The sequence below is a fragment of the Microtus oregoni genome, unplaced genomic scaffold (assembly GCF_018167655.1).
Source record: "Microtus oregoni isolate MIOR12 unplaced genomic scaffold, Mior012 000020F_ref0000438, whole genome shotgun sequence".
NCBI lineage: Eukaryota > Metazoa > Chordata > Mammalia > Rodentia > Cricetidae > Microtus > Microtus oregoni.
In genome coordinates this window covers 2,609,196-2,630,590 of record NW_024543079.1, presented here as the reverse complement: position 1 = coordinate 2,630,590, position 21,395 = coordinate 2,609,196, and the positions used below count along the sequence as shown (strand labels likewise).

The 21,395-nt window shown below is 52.4% G+C and overlaps 2 protein-coding genes across 8 annotated transcripts in view; one reads left to right on the top strand and one right to left on the bottom strand.

The window, feature by feature from the left end:
• Positions 1–5,447, top strand: part of Slc9a8 (solute carrier family 9 member A8) — a 55,473-nt gene extending 50,026 nt beyond the window's left edge. For all 4 annotated transcript variants that reach the window (XM_041670367.1, XM_041670364.1, XM_041670366.1 and 1 more), the window contains 2 exons: positions 1,727–1,873; positions 2,446–5,447. In XM_041670367.1, coding sequence (XP_041526301.1) covers positions 1,727–1,873; positions 2,446–2,553 — 255 coding nt within the window. In that variant the 3' untranslated portion in view covers positions 2,554–5,447. The remainder of the gene's footprint in view (positions 1–1,726; positions 1,874–2,445) is intronic.
• A 4,460-nt stretch (positions 5,448–9,907) lies between these two features.
• On the bottom strand, positions 9,908–21,150 carry Spata2 (spermatogenesis associated 2). Of its 4 annotated transcripts, none has more exons than XM_041670395.1 (3): positions 20,937–21,150; positions 13,663–14,097; positions 9,908–13,009 (listed from the first exon to the last, which is right to left on the bottom strand). In XM_041670395.1, exons 2-3 carry the CDS (start codon positions 13,978–13,980, stop codon positions 11,828–11,830), a joined length of 1,500 nt encoding a protein of 499 aa, XP_041526329.1. In that variant the 5' UTR covers positions 13,981–14,097; positions 20,937–21,150; the 3' UTR covers positions 9,908–11,827. The 4 variants fall into 4 exon arrangements, with proteins under 4 accessions (XP_041526329.1, XP_041526326.1, XP_041526327.1 ...); XM_041670392.1 differs by having other exon boundaries at positions 9,908–13,042; positions 20,937–21,149; XM_041670393.1 differs by lacking the exon at positions 20,937–21,150 and adding an exon at positions 20,391–20,605 and having other exon boundaries at positions 9,908–13,042.
• Positions 21,151–21,395: the final 245 nt, after the last annotated feature.

The window sequence follows — 21,395 nt, the reverse complement described above, 5'->3', positions numbered from 1 at the left end:
ACCAGCCTTGTGACCTGCTGAAGCCATAGCAGCTGAGAACTGATGCCATCTGTAGCTCAGGACATTTGAAGTAGAGCCTGGTCCTATGCCAGAGTCCTGGGAGAGTGCCTCAGCCGCCAGGAGCTGAGCCAGAAGCCCAGGTCAGGGACCAGATGGTTTCAAAATTAGGTATTCTTCAGTGTGCATTTATACCTCTCGATAGGGACCAAGAGGATGATGGCTTATAGCTGAGGGATCAGCTCAAGGTGGCATCCTCAAGGACACAGGGGTCATGGTTTAGGGATAGAGGGGTTCACGGCCCAGACATTGGAAACTGAGGCTTCTGTGTCCCCTTGCACATCTCTGCTTCCTGAGAGTCACCTCCTGCTGCCTACTCTCAGGCTGGGACCACCTTGCATTGGCTCCCTGCCCTTCCTTCCTCACGGCAGCAACCCTGACTCCTGACCCACCCTTCCACCCATCCTCTGCATTCTGAGGTGCATTTCCTTCTAGTCTCCCTCTTTGAGGAAGATGTCAGTAACTTGGGTCAGTCATCAAAGTGCTATCTGGAATGGGACAGTCAGGGCCATTGGTCCAGGGCCTTTCCTCTAGGTAGCCAGCCTTGGACTCTGCAGGTCCTTCTCATGCCCAGAGCCCTTTCTTTCCATCTTCTGGCTAACCAGTTTACTTGGGGTTGTGTTGTGATTTTTACTTTTTTGTTCTTGTTGTTTTTGTTTCCTTATTTTCAACTTTTTAAAAGTCTGTATCTGTCTGTGTATGTGTAAGAGCTGTGTGTGTGCTCACCTGTGCACGCACGTGTACATGTACTCATGCCCATGAATGCATTAAGAAAGCATTAGATCCTCCAGAACTGGAGCTACAAGCAATGATGAGCCTAACATGGGTACTGGGAACTGAACTGCAGTCCTCTGGAAAAGCAGCAATAATTCAGAATGACTGAGCCATCTTTCCAGCCCATTTTTGTGTTTTGATATGGGCTCACTGTAGATTAAGCTGGGCTTGGCTGTGTTGTGGCTACAGCTGCCTTGCAATGTTTTTGCCTCTACCTCCCAAGTACTGGGAATTACAGATGGGATCCTTGTGTAGGTTGACATTTCTGCCAAGGCTATAGTCCCTCTTGGACAACCATAACAGTGTTGTGGCTAAGGCACTTGGACTCTACAGGAAGCAGGGACTTTCTTTTTTTTTTTTTTTTTTTTTTTTTTTTTTTTAAATTTATTTATTTATTAAGGATTTCTGCCTCGTCCCCACAAGCAGGGACTTTCATAGTCCCCAATCTGCAGGTGAGAAGGACACCGAGGCATGAAAAAGGTTCCAGTCAGAGCCTGTTCTAACTAGGTTTTGAGTGGAGAGTCGCCAAACCAGCAGCAGTATAGGAAGTTAGTAAGTGTGCAGATGTGGTAGCCTTCCCGCTAACCTGCTGTCACAGGAATTACAGCTGGGGCTGAAATGTGTAGCCCTGAAGATGCTCTCAGACCCCAGAGATTGACCATGCACTCCTCCACTGTCCTCTGCACTGTAGGCCCAGGCAAGCAGGGCTTTACAACTTTGGAGACTCCTATGCTCCAAACTTGTCATTGGACCTCCCTGCAGAGAGTAAGCTTTGCGAGCCCTTTGGTGATCACCTATACTAGGGTAGTATGTGTTAGGGTTGACATTCTGGAAGGAAGGCAGAGTGGGGGCTCCCAGGGAAGTGCCTGCTCACACTGCCAGCTCTGTCACACAGGGCAATGCCATTGAGTCAGAGCACCTGTCTGAGCTCACCGAGGAGGAATATGAAGCCCACTACATCAGACAGCAGGACCTCAAAGGCTTCATGTGGCTGGACGCCAAGTACCTGAACCCCTTCTTCACACGGCGGCTGACACAGGAGGTGGGCATATCAGGAATCCCTTGTCTCCCGTCAGGCCTGCAGTGGCCAGGGGTGGGGAGGGAAGTCGCTGCTGGAGGCTAGTAAGCAGCCTAGCTCTGACCCTGCTGCCTTTCCTTCGCTGCACGCCTTGGAAGATGGCTAACAACAGTTTAGATTTCCCTGCTGCCCTCAGGGACATGAATCAGCTTCTGATGCTGAGCCAAGAAGTCTTAGATCAGCCTGTGACCCTGGCCCTCCAGGCACTGCAGCTGCCTCCTCCAGGAGTGGCGGGCTCTCCTGGCTGCTCTCCCTCTCTCCACAGCAGCCCCTCACACCCCCAAGACCATGTCCTCCAACAGCTAAGCAGCAAAGCATGTTATCTCACTTGACAGCATGGGAAAGTGAGGCCCAGGGAAAGCTCACATGCACAGGGCAACATGTTCCAAAGCTGGCAGACGAGGCTTACCTAATTCCTAAGGTTGAGTTTCTAAAATGCCATTTCCCCTCCATCCCTCAGTTCTCAGCAGGCCCTCCTGTTACCTCCAACCTTCACAGCAGCCTCTTGTCACTGACGCTTACCTGTCTTGCTCCAGGACCTCCACCATGGGCGCATCCAGATGAAAAGCCTCACCAACAAGTGGTATGAGGAGGTCCGCCAGGGCCCGTCGGGCTCTGAGGATGATGAGCAGGAGCTATTCTGAGCCCACGGTGCTCTATGCCCAGAAGATGATGCCTCGTGCAGCCTTCTCAGAACACGGGATGGTAGGTTGAGGGCTAGTCTTAGCTAGGAAGCCTCAGGCCCTTGGAGAGTGCTGACTTTGGGAATGTGACTGGCCTCCATGGCTCATGAGCCAGACCTGCCCTGGTGTATCTGGGCTTGCAGAGCAGAGGAGGGCAGCAGCCAGCCTCCTTCCTGCTTCTGTGCCAGGCCCAGAGAAAACTTGGGAGGCTGGCTTGCTCAGCTCACACCGTGCCAGGGCCACACCTTCCTTACACCTCTGGAGCAGCTGTTGGCAGGCACATCTGCTGTTTGTCTCTGCATTGTCAAGGTGCCTTGGTGGTGGTGGCAGCGGCGGCAGCAGCAGTCTCAGGCCTGGTGCCAAGGCTGAGAGACTTTAAAAGCCCCACAGTCCCTGTCCTGTGTCCCCCAAAAGAAAGGCTGAAGGACCTTTTTCTTGCCATGGAACTGGCACCTCTCAGGCCTGCCTTTGGGCAGACAGTTGCAGCCCTCTTGTGGGCATACTGCAAATGTTTACACTGGTGCCTGGTAGGGATCAGCCTGCAGGCTTCTAGGAAAGGTGTTGTTGGCCTATCCCCCGGGTTTGGATGGACTACTCTCCAAAGAGACAAAGGGGGTCTTTTGACCCTGGAAGCACAGAATCCTTGGGGGCACCTTTCCCAAGTGTCGGAGCTACTTCCATATCCTCTCTCCTCTTCACCACTGCCTCCTCCCTCACCTTGTCCTCTGCCCTCCGTGCCAGGACCCCAGATCTCCAAGACACTGGGGCAGGGGCCAGAGCACAGCCGCTGAGACCAGGGCTCCCTACTTCAGCCAATTGCCTCTTGGGATGCCAGTGACTTTGGGTCACACAAACACACTCCCATGCATGTGTCAGTGTAAGGCGTGCTGGATCACACCACAGGCAATGGTTACTGCCTCATGTCCTCACCTGCTCTTTTATAGCTGCTGCAGTCTCCCCTTCCATGGCCCTTCAGCAACTACTCATGTGGCCATAGTTCCTTGCACCCCAGGTGGCTTAGTTGTTGTGTATGGCCTTGTCCTCACAATGGGGACACAGTGGGCCTGAGTGGGCTAGTTGCAGGTGTTTCCCACCTCAGGTGCTGTGGTTCTGCTGTTAGAAGACAGCTCTCCACCTCACTTGCTGCAGAAGGTGGCAGAGTTGGAAGCGTGTAGTTTGTTTCTGTACATAAGGTCACTTATCCTTGGCATAGCCAAGATATGGTCCTCTCCCCTGTCTCTCACTTTAACCCTGGAGCTGGAGCCACCCGTGGCCTTGTGTAATTGGGGGTGGGACTGAGGTCAAGCTGGATTCTTCTCTTTCCAGAACTCAGGCTCTGTCTCTAAGATGGAAGTTGCTTTCCAAGCTCAGTGCTTTCCTTGAGCAGTGAGGCACTGGGGTGTCACTTACTCAGCCCTTGTCACCAGGTCTCTGACACGGCACTCTTGGCCAAGACATGAAGTGATCTTCTGGGAACTTGGTGGGAGGACTGTTGCACCAGCCCTGAACACCAGCAGGCACCTCTGCCCCTTCCTGGGGAATGTGGGCTTAGCAGCTGGGAGAGTGCCCAGCCCTCAAGGGCCCATGGCCAGGGAGCATAGCTCTAGAGGGGATTTCTCAGAAGAGAAACAAATGGTTACTACCACCTTCTCAGACCTGCCCATCCTGTTGTGTGCAGCAGTGGATGTGTATGGTAGAAGGGGACCCAGTTGTACTGCAGATTTCAGGTCTAGGCCAAGGGACAGGCCAGCTGAGCACACAGAAGGTAATACTTCAGAGTGAGGGGCATGGCTGCCCTTGGAGATCTGGCACTTTAGCCAGTGGGCAGGCCCCACCCTGAAGTTCCTGGTGGCGCATCCCTGCAGTGTGTTGGAGCCAATTCTTGGGATCAGTGACCTTTCTGCAGTGTTAAGGTCACAGGGTTCCTCCGAACAGCTTCCAGCACTTTGGGGTGAAACCTGACAGGCTGACGGCCTGATGTGCAGATTCGTTTCTGTGCAGTAGAATGCCAAGACTGAGCAGAGAAGCCTTCTTAAAACCCACCCTAAGGACTACTAGGTCTACATGTCCACGGTAGGTTCTGAGCTGGATGGCTGCTGCCCAGACCCCTCCCCCTTAGCTGTGGAGGTACATATGATAGAGATCAGCTGTTCCTGGCTCCCATGTGAGGAGGAATTCAGTAGTGTCTGCCATCCATGAGGTTTCTAAGATGCCACATGGAGACAGGAGCCCTTCCCATTCTCTCAGAAATAGCAGCTTGATTTCTCTGCTGGCTGGTGCCCAGGAAACCAGGTCCAAGCGGTAGCAGCAGCAAGTCACTGGGTTCTCTCAGGGTCCCAGAACCAGGCTGTGTTACCTAAAACTGAATGGTAGGAGGGAAGGAGGGCCTTGTGGTGCCCCTGCTTCTTCACCTAGCCCTCCCACCTGTCCACCCAGTTTCAGACGAGGGAGGTGCTGTGGCCTCCTCACCGAGGCATGATCATGTGCAGTCATGGTGGGACAGGCCACTGTTGATAGCTGTAGCCCTGATCTCCAGCCATGGTACTGGGTGGGGACTGGTGGAATCTCCTACCTCACCAGAGAGAGGTTAAAGGCTCTCTTCACAAGCCTGGGTTCCTTTATTCTCTGACAGTGGAAGGCTTTGGAGGAGCAACGTTTCTGTTGTTTGGGGAGGCAGGTGGGAGCCATGTGTGTGAAGTCCCTGGGACCTGAGGGACCCTTTGCTGCTTTCTGGAAGGGGCCTGGGCCTGAGCAGTGCGAATTGTGTCACTCTGCTGGAGTCCCCCCTCACCTGCCTGCCTCCCTCCCCTCACCACGTCCCTGAATAGTTAGAAATAAAAGGCTGTGGAACCAGAGCTGCTCAGTTGTGTCAGTGACTTTGCAAAAGCTGGGTTTGCACACTCCTGGATGTGGCTTTGGGTCCCCACAGCTCTCCAGGACAGCATTAGGCATGTTCCAAGAAGTGCAATGTTTAAGAGTACATCTCTGGTCCTCAATGAGCCACATGCGAGGCAGAATGCTCCTATCAACCATGGCTTCCTCCCAGAGCTCCAGGCCTCTCAGTGCCTACTGCTACTTGGTTGCCCATTGATTTTACAGCTGTCTACCTGCAGAAAAATGGAAAACTTCTCCATTAAATCCACATGACTGAGGAGCCAGAGCCTCTCTGGTCCTCAGCTCACGAAGGGAGGCCTTATGTAAGGTCCTGTGCATGCACACACAGGGCAAAAACCAATTTCCTGGTTTCTAGCTCTGAGATTTCCCCCACCCCCACCTGCAGCTGAGAGACTGAGGGGGCACCCATATCTACCTGGCGCCAGCTGCAGGCTGACGATGCACCAAGGATGCAGGACACGAGCCTCTCTGTAGCCTGGCCCTGTCAGGGAAAGCTGCCCTAGCCCTAGTGTGCCATCTCCCAGCGCAGTAACTTAATTAGCTTAAGTCAGGGAACACACAGGTGAGCAACAGACCAACGTCTCAGGGTGCCTTGGCCTTGAAGATGACTAGGAGTTTCTCTGAGTAGTGCCAGCCTGGAGGAGAGGGCTCAGTCCCACTGAAAGATAACCTGGGCAACTCCAGAGAAAGCCCTCAAGGTAGAGGGGAGAAACAGGAAGAAATAACTTCCTCTGAGACCAGAAGCGGTGGAGAAAAGAGTCCCAGAGCCTCCAAACCATCCCATGAAGGAACTTAGTCTGAGGAAGAGTATGCACACTTAGTGCACGCTAAAAACATGCTGTATTGGGTGTGGTGGTGCATGCCTTCAATCCCAGCACTTGGGAGACAGGCAGAAATCTGAGTTGGAAGCCAGCTTGGCCTACATTGCAAATTCCAGGCTAACCAGGGCTACACACTATGCTGCCATACATACTGTATAATCAACACTAAAGAGGCTGAGACAGAAAGATGGCCTCAATTTTGAGCCATCCTTGATTAGACAAAATTAGTCCGAAAAACGGCAAAGCAGAAAAGACACACATACTCCTACAAACTACACTTGAGTTCTCCGTGGTGTCTCTGGGCCTTTGGCTTTGATGGGTCTCTGAAAAGCTAGGCACAGTCCCAGGCCAGCACTCCTGTCAGTCCCTTTGTTGAGGAAGGCCTCAGACCCAGCGTAGCAAGAGAGAGCAGCACTCATGGTTCCTCCCCTTATATGCAGGTGTAAAACTTGGACTTAACGGCAGCCATTCTGAAGCCCAGAAGGGAGGGTTCATGAGGATGGCAGAGCATTTTTTTGGTTTGTGCTTTGAGACAGAATTTCTCTGTGTATTCCTATCTGTCCTCAAATCCAGAGATCCACCTGTCTCCTGAGTGCTGGGCTTACAGGCGTGTGCCACTATGAGCTGGAATTACAGGTAGCCACACAAGAGTGGCAAGCAGTCTCCAAGACATCTCTAGTCCCACATCTGGCATTCTAATGTGTCTTTGGGGGAACAAATCGGGTTTTTATAATCGAGGCACACATTTAACCAGATCAGTTTGTTTCACATGCAGCTATGGTATGGTGGTAGGTATTTAAAATTCAAGCATTTGCTTCAAGTTTGAGACCAGCCTGGGCTCCATGAACACCAGCTAACAATGATTAGAGAGACATTCTTGCAAAAACCAGAAAATGTTTATGTGGTTTGTGTGTTCCTTCAGTTCAGCGTGGTTTTTCACGTCTAGATTCACACCACCACAGGGACAGCAATGATCCAGTTGCTAACAGAACTGGAGTACCCACATGTTAGCATTGAGTGAAATGACAGCTAAGTAGGGAATAGTGGCCTCAATGGGCTCACCATGCCTCCTGCTGAAGCAGTCTGTCTGTCTCTCTGAACACTGGCTGTTCTCACAGAGGACTGGGCTCCAGTCCCAGCAGATCTGGCTCTCAGCCAGCTACCTTAACTCCAATTCCAAGGGATTCCATGCCCTCTTCTGGCCTCAGGGGGCACTGCATGCATATAATACACAAACATACAGACAAAAATACCCATACATTAAAAAAATATATATATTTGGGGCGGGGAGGTAGCTATAGAGATGGCTCAGGTTATTAAGTCCTGAGTTCAGTTCTCAGCAACCAAATGGCTCACAACCGTCTACAATGAGATCTGGTGCGCTCTTCCGGCATGTAGGCAGAACACTATATACAGAAAAAAATAAGATTTTAAGCCAGGCAGTGGTGGTACACGCCTGTGATCCCAGCACTCGGGAGGTGGATCTTTGTGAGTTCAAGGCCAGCCTGGTCTACAGAGCAAGTTCCAGGACAGCCAGGCTACACAGAGAAACCCTGTCTCAAAATAAATAAATAGATTTAAAAAAAATTCTTTTAGAAACAAACAAGCCTTACACACATAAATTAGAACTGGACCCCTGCATGACCCACTATCCCACATCACCCTCCTCCACCTGTCCACACAGACCCTGAAATGTTGCCAGTGAAGACTGGAGTGTCAGAACCAGGCTACGCTTCACTTATGCGCTAAACTGGCCCACTGTAAGGAAGGGCTTGTCCTCAGCTGTTGTGGGAGCTGCGGGCTGTGTTCCTGCCGCCCCAGCTCCTGGTCGCCCGGCTAGCTCAGTCAGTAGAGCATGAGACTCTTAATCTCAGGGTCGTGGATTCGGGCCCCACGTTGGGCGCCAGATGAAGGCGTAAATCATAAACAATCCCACACCAGTTTGGAATTATGATTAATAGGGTGGTATTTATTTAAAGGGGAAAAAACTTACAGATCACCGTCCCAGACAACAGCCCTCTGCGCAATCAGGAAGAAGTCGCGGGTACCGGAGCAGGAAGTAAAGAGAGCGAAAAGGGAAATAGCCGCTGAAGTCGCGGGTACCGGAGCAGGAAGTAAAGAGAGCGAAAAGGGAAATAGCCGCTTTTTTAAAGGGAGAGAGACCACGCCCCAATGGGCTGGTGTCTCAGCGGCTATTGGCTAGAGGAGTGGAAGGACCCCCGCAACACCTCAGCCTTGGTAGCACCTGGGAACGATGCATGACTATAGGAAGGAATCGGGGAGGGTCTAGAACATGTGACAGCAGGATTGGACTAAGCAAAGCTCAGACACTGGTAATCCTGTCAAACTAGCTTCTGTGAGACTCACTATATCCATGGGCTCTGGGTTTAACCGATACCACACCTCAATGGTGGAGAGCTATCACACCAAGGGCTTGCACATATGCACGTGCACGTGCAAACATGCATACATACATACCTCTCTCGCACAACAGAAAAGGCCCTGCAGGGCAGCCTCGGTAGCAAAGGCATCTTAGAGACACATCAGTCTGGGCTGGCACAGACTAGTTGAGCAGCACATCACTTGTCTAACATACCATAGGCCCTGACTTCAACACCCCCCCCCCCACAACCCAGAATGTGACAGACTTGAGCTTGATGGAAACAAAAACACACATGAAACAATTTTTAAAATTTTGTGTGTGGGTGTTTTGCCTGCATATATGTATGTATGTATGCACCAGAGGCCCGAAGAGGGTGTTGAGAATTGAACCTGGGTCCTTGGAAGAGCAGCCAGTATTCTTAACCTTTTTTTTTTTTTTTTTTTTTTTTTTTTTTTTGGTTTTTCAAGATAGGGTTTCTCTGTGGCTTTGGAGCCTGTCCTGGAACTAGCTCTGTAGACCAGGCTGGTCTCGAACTCACAGAGATCCGCCTGCCTCTGCCTCCCGAGTGCTGGGATTAAAGGCGTGCGCCACCAACGCCCGGCTTTTTTTTTTTTTTTTTTTTTTTTGGTTTTTTGAGACAGGGTTTCTCTGGTTTTGGAGCCTGTCCTGGAACTAGCTCTTGTAGACCAGGCTGGTCTCGAACTCACAGAGATCTGCCTGCCTCTGCCTCCCAATTCTTAACCATTGTTAACCTTTTTTTTTTTTAAGTTAAAAAAGAAAAAGGAAGCTGGGCAGTGGTGGTGCACAGGGCTTTAATCCCAGGCAGAGGCAAGTGGATCTCTGTGAGTTCAAGGCCAGCCTGGTCTACAAGAGCTAGTTCCAGGACAGACTCCAAAGCTACAGAGAAGCCGACTCGAAAAACCAAAAAAAGAAAGGAGTCACTGACCGGGTGTGGTGTGGTAGATCATGCCTTTAATTAGAGAAATCTGGAGGGAGGGATCTTAATAATGTCTGTAGCCACCAACAACGATTACTCCCAGAGAACACAACCCCCACTTTGGGGAAATGGGCAGCTTGACCCTTGAGCCTGGTTTCCATCTCCCCCAGATGACCAGACAGTTTCTGAGTCCTGTCACTTGAATGGACAATGGCTTGGAGGGCCAGTGTTGCTGCAAATGAGGGAAGCCACAAAAGGGAGCTGTAACACCATCAACACTTTGTTTAACAATGGAAGACACTTTATTTAGTTTTTTTTAAAATCTCTGAACATTTCAACTCTGTAGAAATCAAACACAAAATAATGTGCATTTTAAATTAGCATATACTTAACTCTCCGGATCACAGCAATCTCCTATGGTGAGACACACCTAGGAGGGTGAGGCCATGCCAGTCTGTACACACAATATTTCCTGGGACAAAGTACACTGGACTAACCTGGGCAACCTGGCCTCCATCTTAGAGTCCCTGCAATGCTGGAGCAAACTGGAATGGAAAACTAGAGCTCTCAGGAGTGTGCCAGGCATCGCCAGTTCCAAAGCATGGAGGGAACTTCAAAGACCGATGCCCAGGGAGGCTAGTCTCAGTAATAAAATTGCTCAAATTTAGCTGTATATACACCTATCTACATGTAATCTATCGGCTAGAGATTTAAAAAAAGAGCCATATAAGATTTGAAAACCTTAAAATCACTCCAGTAAATCGGAAGAACACCAGCAAATTCACAGTGGCTCAGGGTTTGGCCAGAGTCAAGCCTGCTCTAGAGCTGAACGCCTTCTTTCTTTGGGAAAACCCCACTAGCATATATGTCCCACACAGCATACGTCACAGCTGCCTATGGCTAAAGTGTGCTACCAGTTCACAAGAAAGTGACAGTTTCAAATTCCTGCCCTACTCCTGTCTCTGCTCCCCAAAAAAGGAAAATTGAGAGGTGGGTAATTTATACAAGGAGTCGTGGACACTCAGCTGCGTACTGGAGAAGCATTTATCCGATGGGCACATACCACCTCTGCCCACCCTAGTGCAAAAAGACTGAGAGCTACTGCTGAGAGCCCCGCAAACCAGTGAGGAAGGCTTAGATGGGGGTGGAGGGAACCCCACCTGAATTTCCTTCTGAAATGAACTTGAGGTTTGGGGTGCGAGATCATGCTCAGCAGGCACCAAGACCAGAGCTGTAGATGTGAGGGCTGAGGTCTCCACCTTGTCACTGGGGTCATTGCAGCCCTCGGCACCGTGCTAACCCCACGTGCACACTGGAGGTAGGTGTATAATATTAACTGTAGGGAAGGGCAGCCGCCCTCTACCCATACAAGAAGGACCATGGGCTTTGTCAGTCCTCTACCCCGAGGCTCTTGGTTCCACCCGAAGTGGAGACCACCCCCCTTGGAAGACTAAAGGTCCCAGGGCACCTTTATAAATACCGTTATCATTAATTTCTTTCACCATGTTGAAATACACATCAAGTTGAATACTCACTTAAAAATAACCTTAAACTCTGTATATACAGTACAGTGGGGGGGGTGCAAACAGGAAGGAACATCAGTCCTGCTGTGGAGTCCACTTTCCAGTCGCTGAGCAGAGCTCGCCAACACTGTGGGCTGATTGAGTGGAGCTGGCAAGATGGCATTCAGCTAATACTGAACTTGCTCCCCTTTGATACCAGTTGGAGGGAGGTAGGGGACGGGGACATCTGCCTAGGGATCCTTGTATCAGGGGAGCAGGAAAAGAGGCGAGCCATCAGAGAGGCCCAGTATGGCAGGAGGGCTCATTTCACAAGCCAGCAGGCCTCTAGCTCGCCACTCCTGGTGGGCATTTAAAGGTGGCCCAAAGGATCCTTCCCAGTCCAAGCTGGCTTTGCGGTGGGAGGGGTAGATGTGGCAAGAGTCCCAGAGACAGAGACCTTCTTTCAAAGGAACCAGAACCCAAACCCAAACCAGCTGAGCAGGGAGTGGAGAGGTCAGCGGAATGACTGAATGGAAGTGCCACCCTGTCCCTCAGACCGAGAGTGTGAAGGAGCAGTGACCCTGGCTGCTTCCGTGGTCAAGCTCAGATCCCAGATTCTGATGCTGCTCTGCTACCTCTGGACGGGACCAAGCCAGGTCAGCGGTGTAGCCCTTGTAGCGGAAGATGGGGGTGGGGCCTATCTGTACACGAGATGGGAGAACTGAGTGGATTTGTAGTTTAGCTGGTTGTTGGGCATGAACTTGTGCAGCTCACTCTTTCTGCAGCACGGGTCGTAGTGGTAGGCGCCGAGGCAGGCGTCACAGGAGACTTTTGAACACTGGGTGCAGGTATTGGTGGCACCCACACGGTTACAAAAGCCACAGCGGGAGGTGGCTGTGGTGGAGGGCTTGGGCTTTGAGTGGACAGGTGGCAGCCGGTCAAGGCCCTGAGTCTGACCCACATACTTCTCCCGCATAGGTGCCCCATGGACCAGGCTGTCGTGACTAGATGCCTTGCTGGGAAAAGCGCTGGGCTTGGAGGCCAGTAGACTGTCACAGCGCTGGCAGAGGGCAGAGCTGCAGGACAGGCCGCAGTTTTGGCACTTGGATAGGGCAGACTCTTTGGTGGGGGGTGAACGCTTGTGGTAGATGGGGTGGGCATCATTTTTGAGCAGCCATATGTCCGGCCGCAGAGCATCCTGCCTCCGATAGGTGGCCCTGGGTTCTGAGTCCGTATACAGGTCCACGTCATCCTGAGTGGAAAAGTACGGACTGCGCAGCAGGCCAAGTCCGTTGGTGGGGGAGATGGATGGAAGGTCATCAGGGCTGCCATGGGGGGAGCTGGACATGGTCAGCAAGGAGGGGGATGGGCGGATGATCTCATCCTTCAGGTCATCCCCTACATCCATGGCCAGGGGCTCCTTTCGCAGACTCAGTGAGGCCTTTGAGGGGAGCTTCCGGCTCTCCCAGTAGCTGTCATAGGCATCCACCGACCTGGAGGGTTTGGTCACTCGAGGCTTGTAGTAGTCCTTGGCTGCCCGCTCACTGGCTGACTTCTGCAGTGCCACACGAGCCATGGATGTGGTCAGGTGTTCCCTGCTCTCAGCCCGTCGCCGCAGAGCATCTGAGCACCCGTGCGCATCCTCTGTACTGCTCTTGCGTTCAGTCACCACATCCAGCTCTGAGTAGCCCTTGTCCTTCACCTGCGAGTGGATCCCCAGCATCTGCTCACACTCGACCTTGGCCAGGAAGAGCTCAAAGGAGACCATCTTCACCTGGAGGGACTCCACAAGCTCCCTGAGTTTGTATGCAGTTCCCAACTCAGGCTCGTAGCCCATGAACCTCAGAATGGCTCGGATGTCCTCCTCCAGCAAAGTGGACTTGACATAGTAAACAAAAGGGCCTGTGTAGGTCTAGGGAGAAAGTGGGCAAAAAAAAACAAAAAAACAAAAACAAAAAAGAGGCATGCTACAGAGAGGCCTGTTCAAACCAAGTGCAGAGCAGGACCAGCAGGGAGAGAGACGGGAAGATCCTGCCTGCAGACCACAGAGGCAAGAGCATGCTAAATGATCACCACCAAGCAAGGGACACACATGGCCCCTATGAGCCCAACAAGGTCATCAGCTCTTTGTGTAGGCATGAAGGCTCTGCTCCACGAGGAAGCACAGGGGATGGGTCTATAGGGAGTGGGATACTAAACCCAGAGAACGTCCCTTTCGGGCCCTCGCCAAAGTTTGAAGAACACACGGAGCCTGGGGATATGGTTTGGGATACAGCATGCACTACAGGTTTAATCCCACCACAATAAACACACACAGAACATGCCACGGTTCCAGCCTGGCCTGGGGCAGTCTCTACTCACCTCCATTCCCCTGCTATGGAATCTTCTCTCAACCCCCCCCCCTCCCCCGCCACCTTCCCCAACTGGAGCTTTGGTCCACACCAGCTCCCAGCTGCTTGGAGCCCATGGAATGAGAACAGGGTATGTGCACTCAGGAGGGAACAGCAGGCAGAGGCGGCCACCCCACCTCACCTTGATGCTGCGGAATTCCTTCTTCCAGGGGAACAGGAAGAGGTTGATGGCCACCATCTCTAGCATGCTGAAGGCGCAGTGCAGAGCACTCAGGCTGGAGCTGCTCAGTGAACGCAGGGAGCTCTCTACCACTTCATAAAACCGGATCAGCCGAAATCGGTGCAAGGGGTCCACCTTGTGCAGGCTGAGCAGGGTGGCGGCTGCCACTCGCAGGTACTCATCGCTGCCAGGCTGCAGCTTGCTGGGGGTGGTGTCCACTTTGCCCTCATGGAACTGCACGTACTTCCGAAATAAATCATCCTTGTACTTCGTATCCATTGAACTGGGCTTCCCCAATCAAACCCAAGGGCTACCTCATCTCCCCCATGGCCCTGGAACTGGAGGCTGGCACATCACATGAAGAACTGGCATGGTGCCCATGGACCAGCGCATGCTCTGAAAAGGAAGGAACAAGAAGCCATTATCCATCTGACTGGTCCCTACCCGAGCTTCAGAATGCTGAGGACAGCAAAGCCCAGAGCTGGCCTAGGCTATGCTGGCTCTTTAGCCCAGATGGTCACCATATGCTCTTCCACCTGGCACAGATACGGTACACATACGTGGTGCAAGGAAGAGAAAACACACCAGGTCCTGGGTCCAGCAGCTCACAGGAGTGACTAATGCCTTGGAGGCAGGGTCAGGGAGCTGGTGCAAGTTTTGGCCTTGGTGTCACAGAGGAGGAGTTTGGGAAAGCCCCGAGGCAGAGTTAAACCTGAAGCACTGCCAGGCCAGGGTGTGACACTCACTGGAGGAGGCAGGAGGGAGGTGCTGAGCTGGCTTTGTAGAGCATGTCCCAGGCACTTAACTCCCTTACTCCTAAGCAAGGGGAGCACAGGGAGCTACTGTGGGTCCTGAAGACAGGCAGCTATTGAGAAAACTACCCAGGGTCACAAAGCTCCCAAGGCAAAGCTAAGGTCAGAGACCAGGCAGGCTCCAGAGTCCAGGCACAGACCACCACACCCAGCTTTCCTGGAGCAGGAAGTAGCTTGGCACCAACAGAAAGGAGGCTGCTAAAGACCAGGCAGCAAGAGGAGATGGGGGAAGGTTGGAGAAGGCTGACTACTCACGGGGCACACCAACCCCTGTCCTGGTGGTGGGGGCTGGGACTGTAGTGATCTATGTGGAGAGACCCTGGGTCCCACTTCCAGCAGGGTTTCAGTGAATGGCCACTGGGGAGTTTAGCTCAAGGGTCTGAAGCGGGACCTCAGAGAATAGACAGACTGCTGTCCCTTCACCTTAGATGGGGCCAGAATGCACATCAGCCCAGCAGCTCACAGGCAACCTTGGGTAAAAAGAGCAGCATTCACACTGCCACACATGGCTCAAAAGGGTACACCAGGACCAATGAGGCAGCAATGCAGGGGCTCCCAAGCCTGAGTTCAGAGCCCTGGTCCACGTCACTGGGACAATCCCTCAACCCCTGGGCTCCTTTTTCATGAACCCTGATCAGCACACATAGCTCTGCAAACGTGGCCAAGTAAGGACTTATACTTGTTTAGCGAGATGGTGACAGGACCTTCTCCACCCTGGCAAGGTGCCCACTCGCAAGACACCAGGCTCTCAAGAAGGCTCCAGCAGAGTGGATGTGAACCACACCTGACACTTTCCTGGCCTGAACCCCAGAGTATGGGTGGTGACCACCTTACTCTAAGCGAGACCCTGCACCTGCCCAGGTGGGAAAAGAGTTCATCAGCATCACTGAGACTGTGGGAGGAAAAAGGGCAGGGGGGAGGTAGGAAGGCTGGCCTGTGGGGTCCTCTAGCAAATATGTGCTCTGACAAAAACCACAAGGTCCATAGAACCACCCTGGCCTCAGTAAGCCACAGCTCAGGAGCTCTGGTTTGGAGAGATGTCTGGCAGCATTAACAGTAGGGTAAGTGGTAGAACACACAGCAAAACTGGGGGCACACAATGGATGTGGGGGCACACTCTGGAGGTAAGGCATGATAGCCTTAGTTACAGAGTGAGGTTGGAACAAAACAACAGACACTTAAGGACCTGAAAGACCCCCTTCTTCTACCCACTGTCCTTGAGGGCACCCAGCACTTTAGAAACAAATGTACTGAGTGCCCAAAAGGCAAACACAGGGCTCCAATGGTGAGTGCTAACTCCAGACCAAGGCCAGAGGCCCTCTGGGGTCCCACTCGAACTCACAGCGGTCTAACACCCTCGCAGCAACAGCCATACAGTCCCTTGCTCCTCAGCTGTCAGGATGGCTCTACAGCAGAACGCTTGCACATGCATGGTTTTTCTGTTCTTTCTGACTCTTGGGTGACTGGCTCACTGCATCAAGCAGGCCTCAGCTCCAACATAGAGCTGCTGCTGCATCACACCGAGTAAATCCCACCTCAATGCCATGTAACACTACGAGAGCCACAATATGAAAATATCAACCTTATTCTTTTACTTGCTTCCTCTCAGTTCCTCCCTCATAACCTGTAACTCCCACCGAGTCAGAGGTCACCACAGCACTTAGTGTTGATGCAGTTCAAAGTAGGCACCTAATACATGGAGCAATGCATGATGTAAGGAATTCACGCACACACACAGTGACCTTCACCTCTCAGCAGGGTCATGAGAACAGCTGGAGGAGAAGTTGCAAATATGGCATGCCATGCAGCCTGAAGCTCAGGGTGAGCCTGTGCCTGGACAACCATGAAGTCCATGTCACACCAATGTTTTACAAAGCACCTACCTTCTGCCTGGCCTGGTTATGGGTGGGGGACAGGAATTGTAGAAGCCATCGGTGAGGAAGACAGTGTGGACCAGTTCTACCTAGAACAGCTCAGCAGCCACCCGAGCATGCACATCCTCTCAATATAAACTCACATTTGCAGCTGCTCTAGATAATAAATATGGGGTTTAGCTATGAGACGCTCCCTCCCGCTTACGAAGCTCAACTGGTTTTGTTAAGTTTGAAAACCAAAAAGAATATCAAGTGGATGGGGGTGACTCAGTGGTGGAGCACCTGCCTACATGCATGAGACCCTGAATCCCATCATAAGCTCTAGACAGGGTCTCATGCAGCTTACATGTCTCATGTAAAGCAAGCTATACTGCTATACTGCTGAGGATGACTTTGAACTTCTGATCCTCCTGCCTCAGCCTTCCAGGTCCTGAGATAAATATTAGTGAGAAGGGCTGAAGGCTGGAGCCATGGTTCAGCAGTTTAAGTACTCTGGCAGCTCTTACAAAGGACCCAAGCTTTGATTCCCAGCACCCACATGGCAACACTGCCTATAACTCCAATCCCAGGGGATCTGATGGCCTCTTCTGACCTTTGAGAGCCCTGCATGCAAACGATGTACAAGCCTATATACAGGCAAATCACCCATACACATAAGACAGGCATGGGCCACACACACCTTTAATCCCAGCACTCAGGAAGCAGGCAGGTGGATCTCTGTGAGTTCCAGGCCAGCCAGGGCTACATAGAAACAGTCTTGTTGAGGAGGAGGGCAGCAGTGGGGTGGCTACCATGCGTCTCCCTAAACATTGCTATTTTCTTCTCTCCATAGAAGCCAGCCCTGAGCTCCAAACAGGTGATATTTTCAAAGTGAGCCACCTTCCTGCCCTGATCAGTTTGGCAATGGCTCCTCACGCCACACTCTTGTTTTTTTGGTGGCAAACAACAAACGAGGAAAGGAGACCAACAACTTCAGTGGGTGCTCACAGTCCTAAAATAAGGGTGAATAACACACGTAGGAAGAATCCTGAAGCTGAGCTTAGCAGCAGACACACCTAGAAACCCAGCCCTAGAGAGGCTGAGGCAGGAGGATTGCTATGCACATAAGCACAGTATGGATTACTCTCAAGAAAATCTCAAATAGGCATAGTAGGGGAGGAGAAAGGCAAAGAAAATGAATGCCTGTAATCCCAGCACTCAGGAGGTTAGAACAGGAAGATCTCTTAAGAGTCCAAAGCCAGCCTAGGTACAGAGTAAGACGCTGCACAAAAAAGGACAGAAGGACAGGGAGATGGCTCAGCAGTGCTTTCCATGCAAGCGAGAGGGACTGAGTTCAGCACTCAGCAGGGCACTGTGCACACTGTATAGAGGCAGGAGGATCTCTGTGAGTTCGAGGCCAGCCTAGTCTACAGGAGCTAGTTCCAGGACAGGTTCCAAAACTACAGAGAAACCCTGCCTCAAAAAACCAAATAAATAAATAAATAGAAGAATGGGAGCCGGGCGGTGGTGGCGCATGCCTTTAATCCCAGCACTCGGGAGGCAGAGGCAGGCGGATCTCTGTGAGTTCGAGACTAGCCTGGTCTACAGAGCTAGTTCCAGGACAGGCTCCAAAGCCACAGAAAAACCGTGTCTTGAAAAAAAAAAACAAAAAACAAAAAAAAGAAGGAGGAGGAGGAGGAGAAGGAGGAGGGGAGCTGCACACTCAGTGAGAGGCTCTCCCTCTCTCTCTTAAGTAAAATTAAAAGATGGGCATGGTGGCACATACCTTTGATCCCAGTGCCAGGAGGAAGAGGCAGGTGGATCTCTGAGTTTGAGGCCAGCCTGGTCTACAGAGAGAGTTCCAGGGCAGCCAAGGCTACAGAGAGACACCCTATCTTGAAAATAAAATAAAATAAAGAGAGCCTAGTTCCAGGGCTACACAGCAATACCCAATCTCATTAAAAAAAAAAAAAAAGAAAGAAAGAAAGAAAAAGAGGTGGCGGCAGCTAGAGGGGCTCAGTGGTTAAAAACACCTGTTCTTGCAGGCATCTGTGTTTGATTCCCAGCACCCATATGTCAGCTAACAATTGTCTATAACTCCAGTTCCAGGGGATCTGACACCCTCTTCTGACCTCCGTGGGCATCTGGCATGCCTAGAATGTGGACTGACATACAAACAAAATATCCACACACATTAAAACAAACAAACTTTTTTTAAGTGGGGGAAGGGGCTGGAGAGATAGCTCAGTGGCTAAGAGCCCTGGCTGAGGACCTGGATTTAATTGCCAGAACCTACATAGGGGCTTACCACAGTCTGTAACACCAACCCCAGGGGATCTGACATCCCCTTCGGGCCTCTAAGGCACACACATGGTCCATAGACATGCGTGAAGGCAAAACACCCAACCATATAAATAAAAATAAATAGAAAAAAATTTTTAAAATGCAGAGATAAGAGAAAGTCATGCAGTCTCTGGCTTCCTCTATAGATACATGCGCAGGTGTGAAGACCGGATGACCACACATGGCAGGGTAAGAGAATGGAACAGTGAATAGTGGGCCTACTAAGTCCCAAGTGACATGGCAGGCTCCCCACTTTATTCACATCTCCCATTTCATCCTGACAGCAGCTGGGGAAACCGATACCCTCAACATCTCCAGCAGGGCCAAAAGGGCCAACAAGTTGTGAGGACTGGCTCGCTTCCATTCAGCTCACTCGTTTTGGGCTGTAATTGGTACCAAGATATGCAGGTCCCTGTGCCGGCTGTTCAAAAACCAGAAAGATCACAGGACGGCCCCAACATTCAAGACAAAACTGAGCACAGAGAGGTAACTCACTTGTCCTAAGTCACAGAGCCAAGAAGACATGGATATGAGACCTGAACTTGAATCTAACCCTAGGCAAAAGCCATCTTGTTCATCTTCAGGAGTGGGCCCCTTGAAGGGCTTAATCAGTCAAAATGCCCTGCAGCCCGGGAATCCAAATCTGACAGTAGCAAAACTGCCTTCTTCCCACACTGAATGGGCTGGGAGAGCCACCAGCCTCTTTATGATGTAAGCTCAAGGGCCCAGGAGAGAGGTTGTTGGCCAGAGACCAGCCAGCAGTGAGGCAGTTACATCATCCCTGCTGAACACATTCCCTAAGAATACAAGGCTGCCTTGTGGCTGGCCCTAACTGGTGTCTTTTCTGAGCACAGAGCCAGCAATTTATTCCCAACACTCTGGAAAGCACAACAAAAAAACACGCTCTCTGCAAAACACAGCCTGGTTACGGGAGAGCAAGACAGCCAAGCGACAGAAGCTGCTAATTTCTCCAAGCAACCCAAAGACTGGAATGCCAGCCATACTAGGCTGGCAGGGGGAAAATACAGCTCTGAGAATATCCGGAACACAGAAGCAGAAGGATGGATGCCTAGTGTCGTCGGCTCTGGGTGGCACCTCCTGCACCCACAATCTGGGCCCCTTTGTAGAGCAGTGCACAGGGAGGGAGGGGCCTTAACCAACAATTATTCTTTAAACATCCAACGGGGAAAGCCGAACGCGTTTAAAGTTCGCCCGAATAAAACCCAAATAATTTGGGAAATGGAACATCGGTTCGGCTTTATCTCTGCTGGCCCTTTTGAGCAGAATGTGTCCCGTGGCAGCACTGAAAGGCACTCCCTCCCTACACTGGCAGATGCTATTTGGGTCCCAGTACTCCAATCTACATGTTTACACACCCCTGGTTCAGCTTCGACCTCCAAATAGGATCAGAGCGACGCGGCTCCACCTCTCTTCTCTCTACCCAGCCTCTATGCACTCATTCTAAGCCAGAGGTTCCCAGACCTCTCGGCGGCATCTCCTGCTGACTGTAGAACACTACAGGAACTCCCCACCGCTTCTAGCCTCCAGAAACACTATCACCCGGCCTTCCAAAGCTCTGAAAACAACTTGGGCTGTACTGGAACATGGCTTCTCTGCCCACGGCTGCTTCTCCTAAGGGTTCTGAAGGGAGCTACGTCCCTTCTCTGCAGGGGACGCAAACCTGCGGCGGCTTCTCCCGACTGGGTGAGTCGCCTGCTTCTGACCGCCATAGCGGCGCGGAAAACGCCCCAGGCTCAGAGGCAGGCGCGTACGGTCTTTTGTCGGTGGTGCTGGGAACTGGAGGCAGAAACCAGAGCACCGCACACGATGGGCAAGCTCTCGCTAACGCCCTTCCCTCTGCCAATGAAGTACCGGGACCTGTCACTGGACACTTGCACACCCCGGCACCGCGCAACGCCTGCGTCCTCTCATTCCACGCCCACCGCAGCCCCGGAAGGCCGCCGCGTCCCTCCTCACAGACCCGGAGACTGAGACTCCTGAGGCGGAGCGACTCAGGCAAGGTCACTACTCCGTGAGTCCAAAGCCAGGTCCGCCTCCCCTCCCAGCCGCGGGTCGCGCGCGGTACCGGGGGCGCGTGTGCAGTCTCACCCGGGAACGAGTGCTGGGGCCGGCCGCAAATAGCAGCTGCGGCCGCGGGGACGGAGCCGAGGGCCTGGCCAGCGACAACGCCCACAGGGACCTGTCCTCCCGCCTGCCCCGCACTCACCCGCCGCTGCCCGCCAGAGAAGCGAACGCCGCCGGAGCACGGCCCCCGTACGGCCCCGCCGCTCCCGCCGGCTCCGGGGACCGAGACCAGGACCCGAGCCAGCGGCGACCCGGAAGCACTCAGCCCGGAGGTGACGCCACGGAGGCGGGCTCTGCGAGAGGCTGGGTCGCGGCTGCGCGCTGAGCCTAGGAAAGACCGGCGGAAACCTGTGGCCAGCAGATGAACGCGAGGAACGGAGGCGGCGGGAGACGGGGTGGGGAGCACTTCTCCGCGGAACCCGACTTCGCCCCTTCGGGACCGTCGAGGAGGCACAAGCGGAATCCGGAAGCAAATGAGCTGGAAGTGACGCGCAGCGCTTTGCCCGCAGACGCTGGTTAACCGGGTTGTCATGGAAACGGGTACTAGCGCGGGGAGATTGGTTTTTCCACCTGGCCGGCTTTCCCCTGGTCAGGACAGTGC

What these genes read in the sequence shown, in the direction of transcription:
- Spata2 (XM_041670392.1), bottom strand. Translation starts at nt 13,980, where the DNA reads ATGGATACGAAGTACAAGGATGATTTATTTCGGAAGTACGTGCAGTTC. An exon ending in AGGAATTCCGCAGCATCAAG is followed by an intron (nt 13,043 to 13,662) that starts GTGAGGTGGGGT and finishes CTTTCTCCCTAG; the next exon opens with ACCTACACAGGCCCTTTTGT.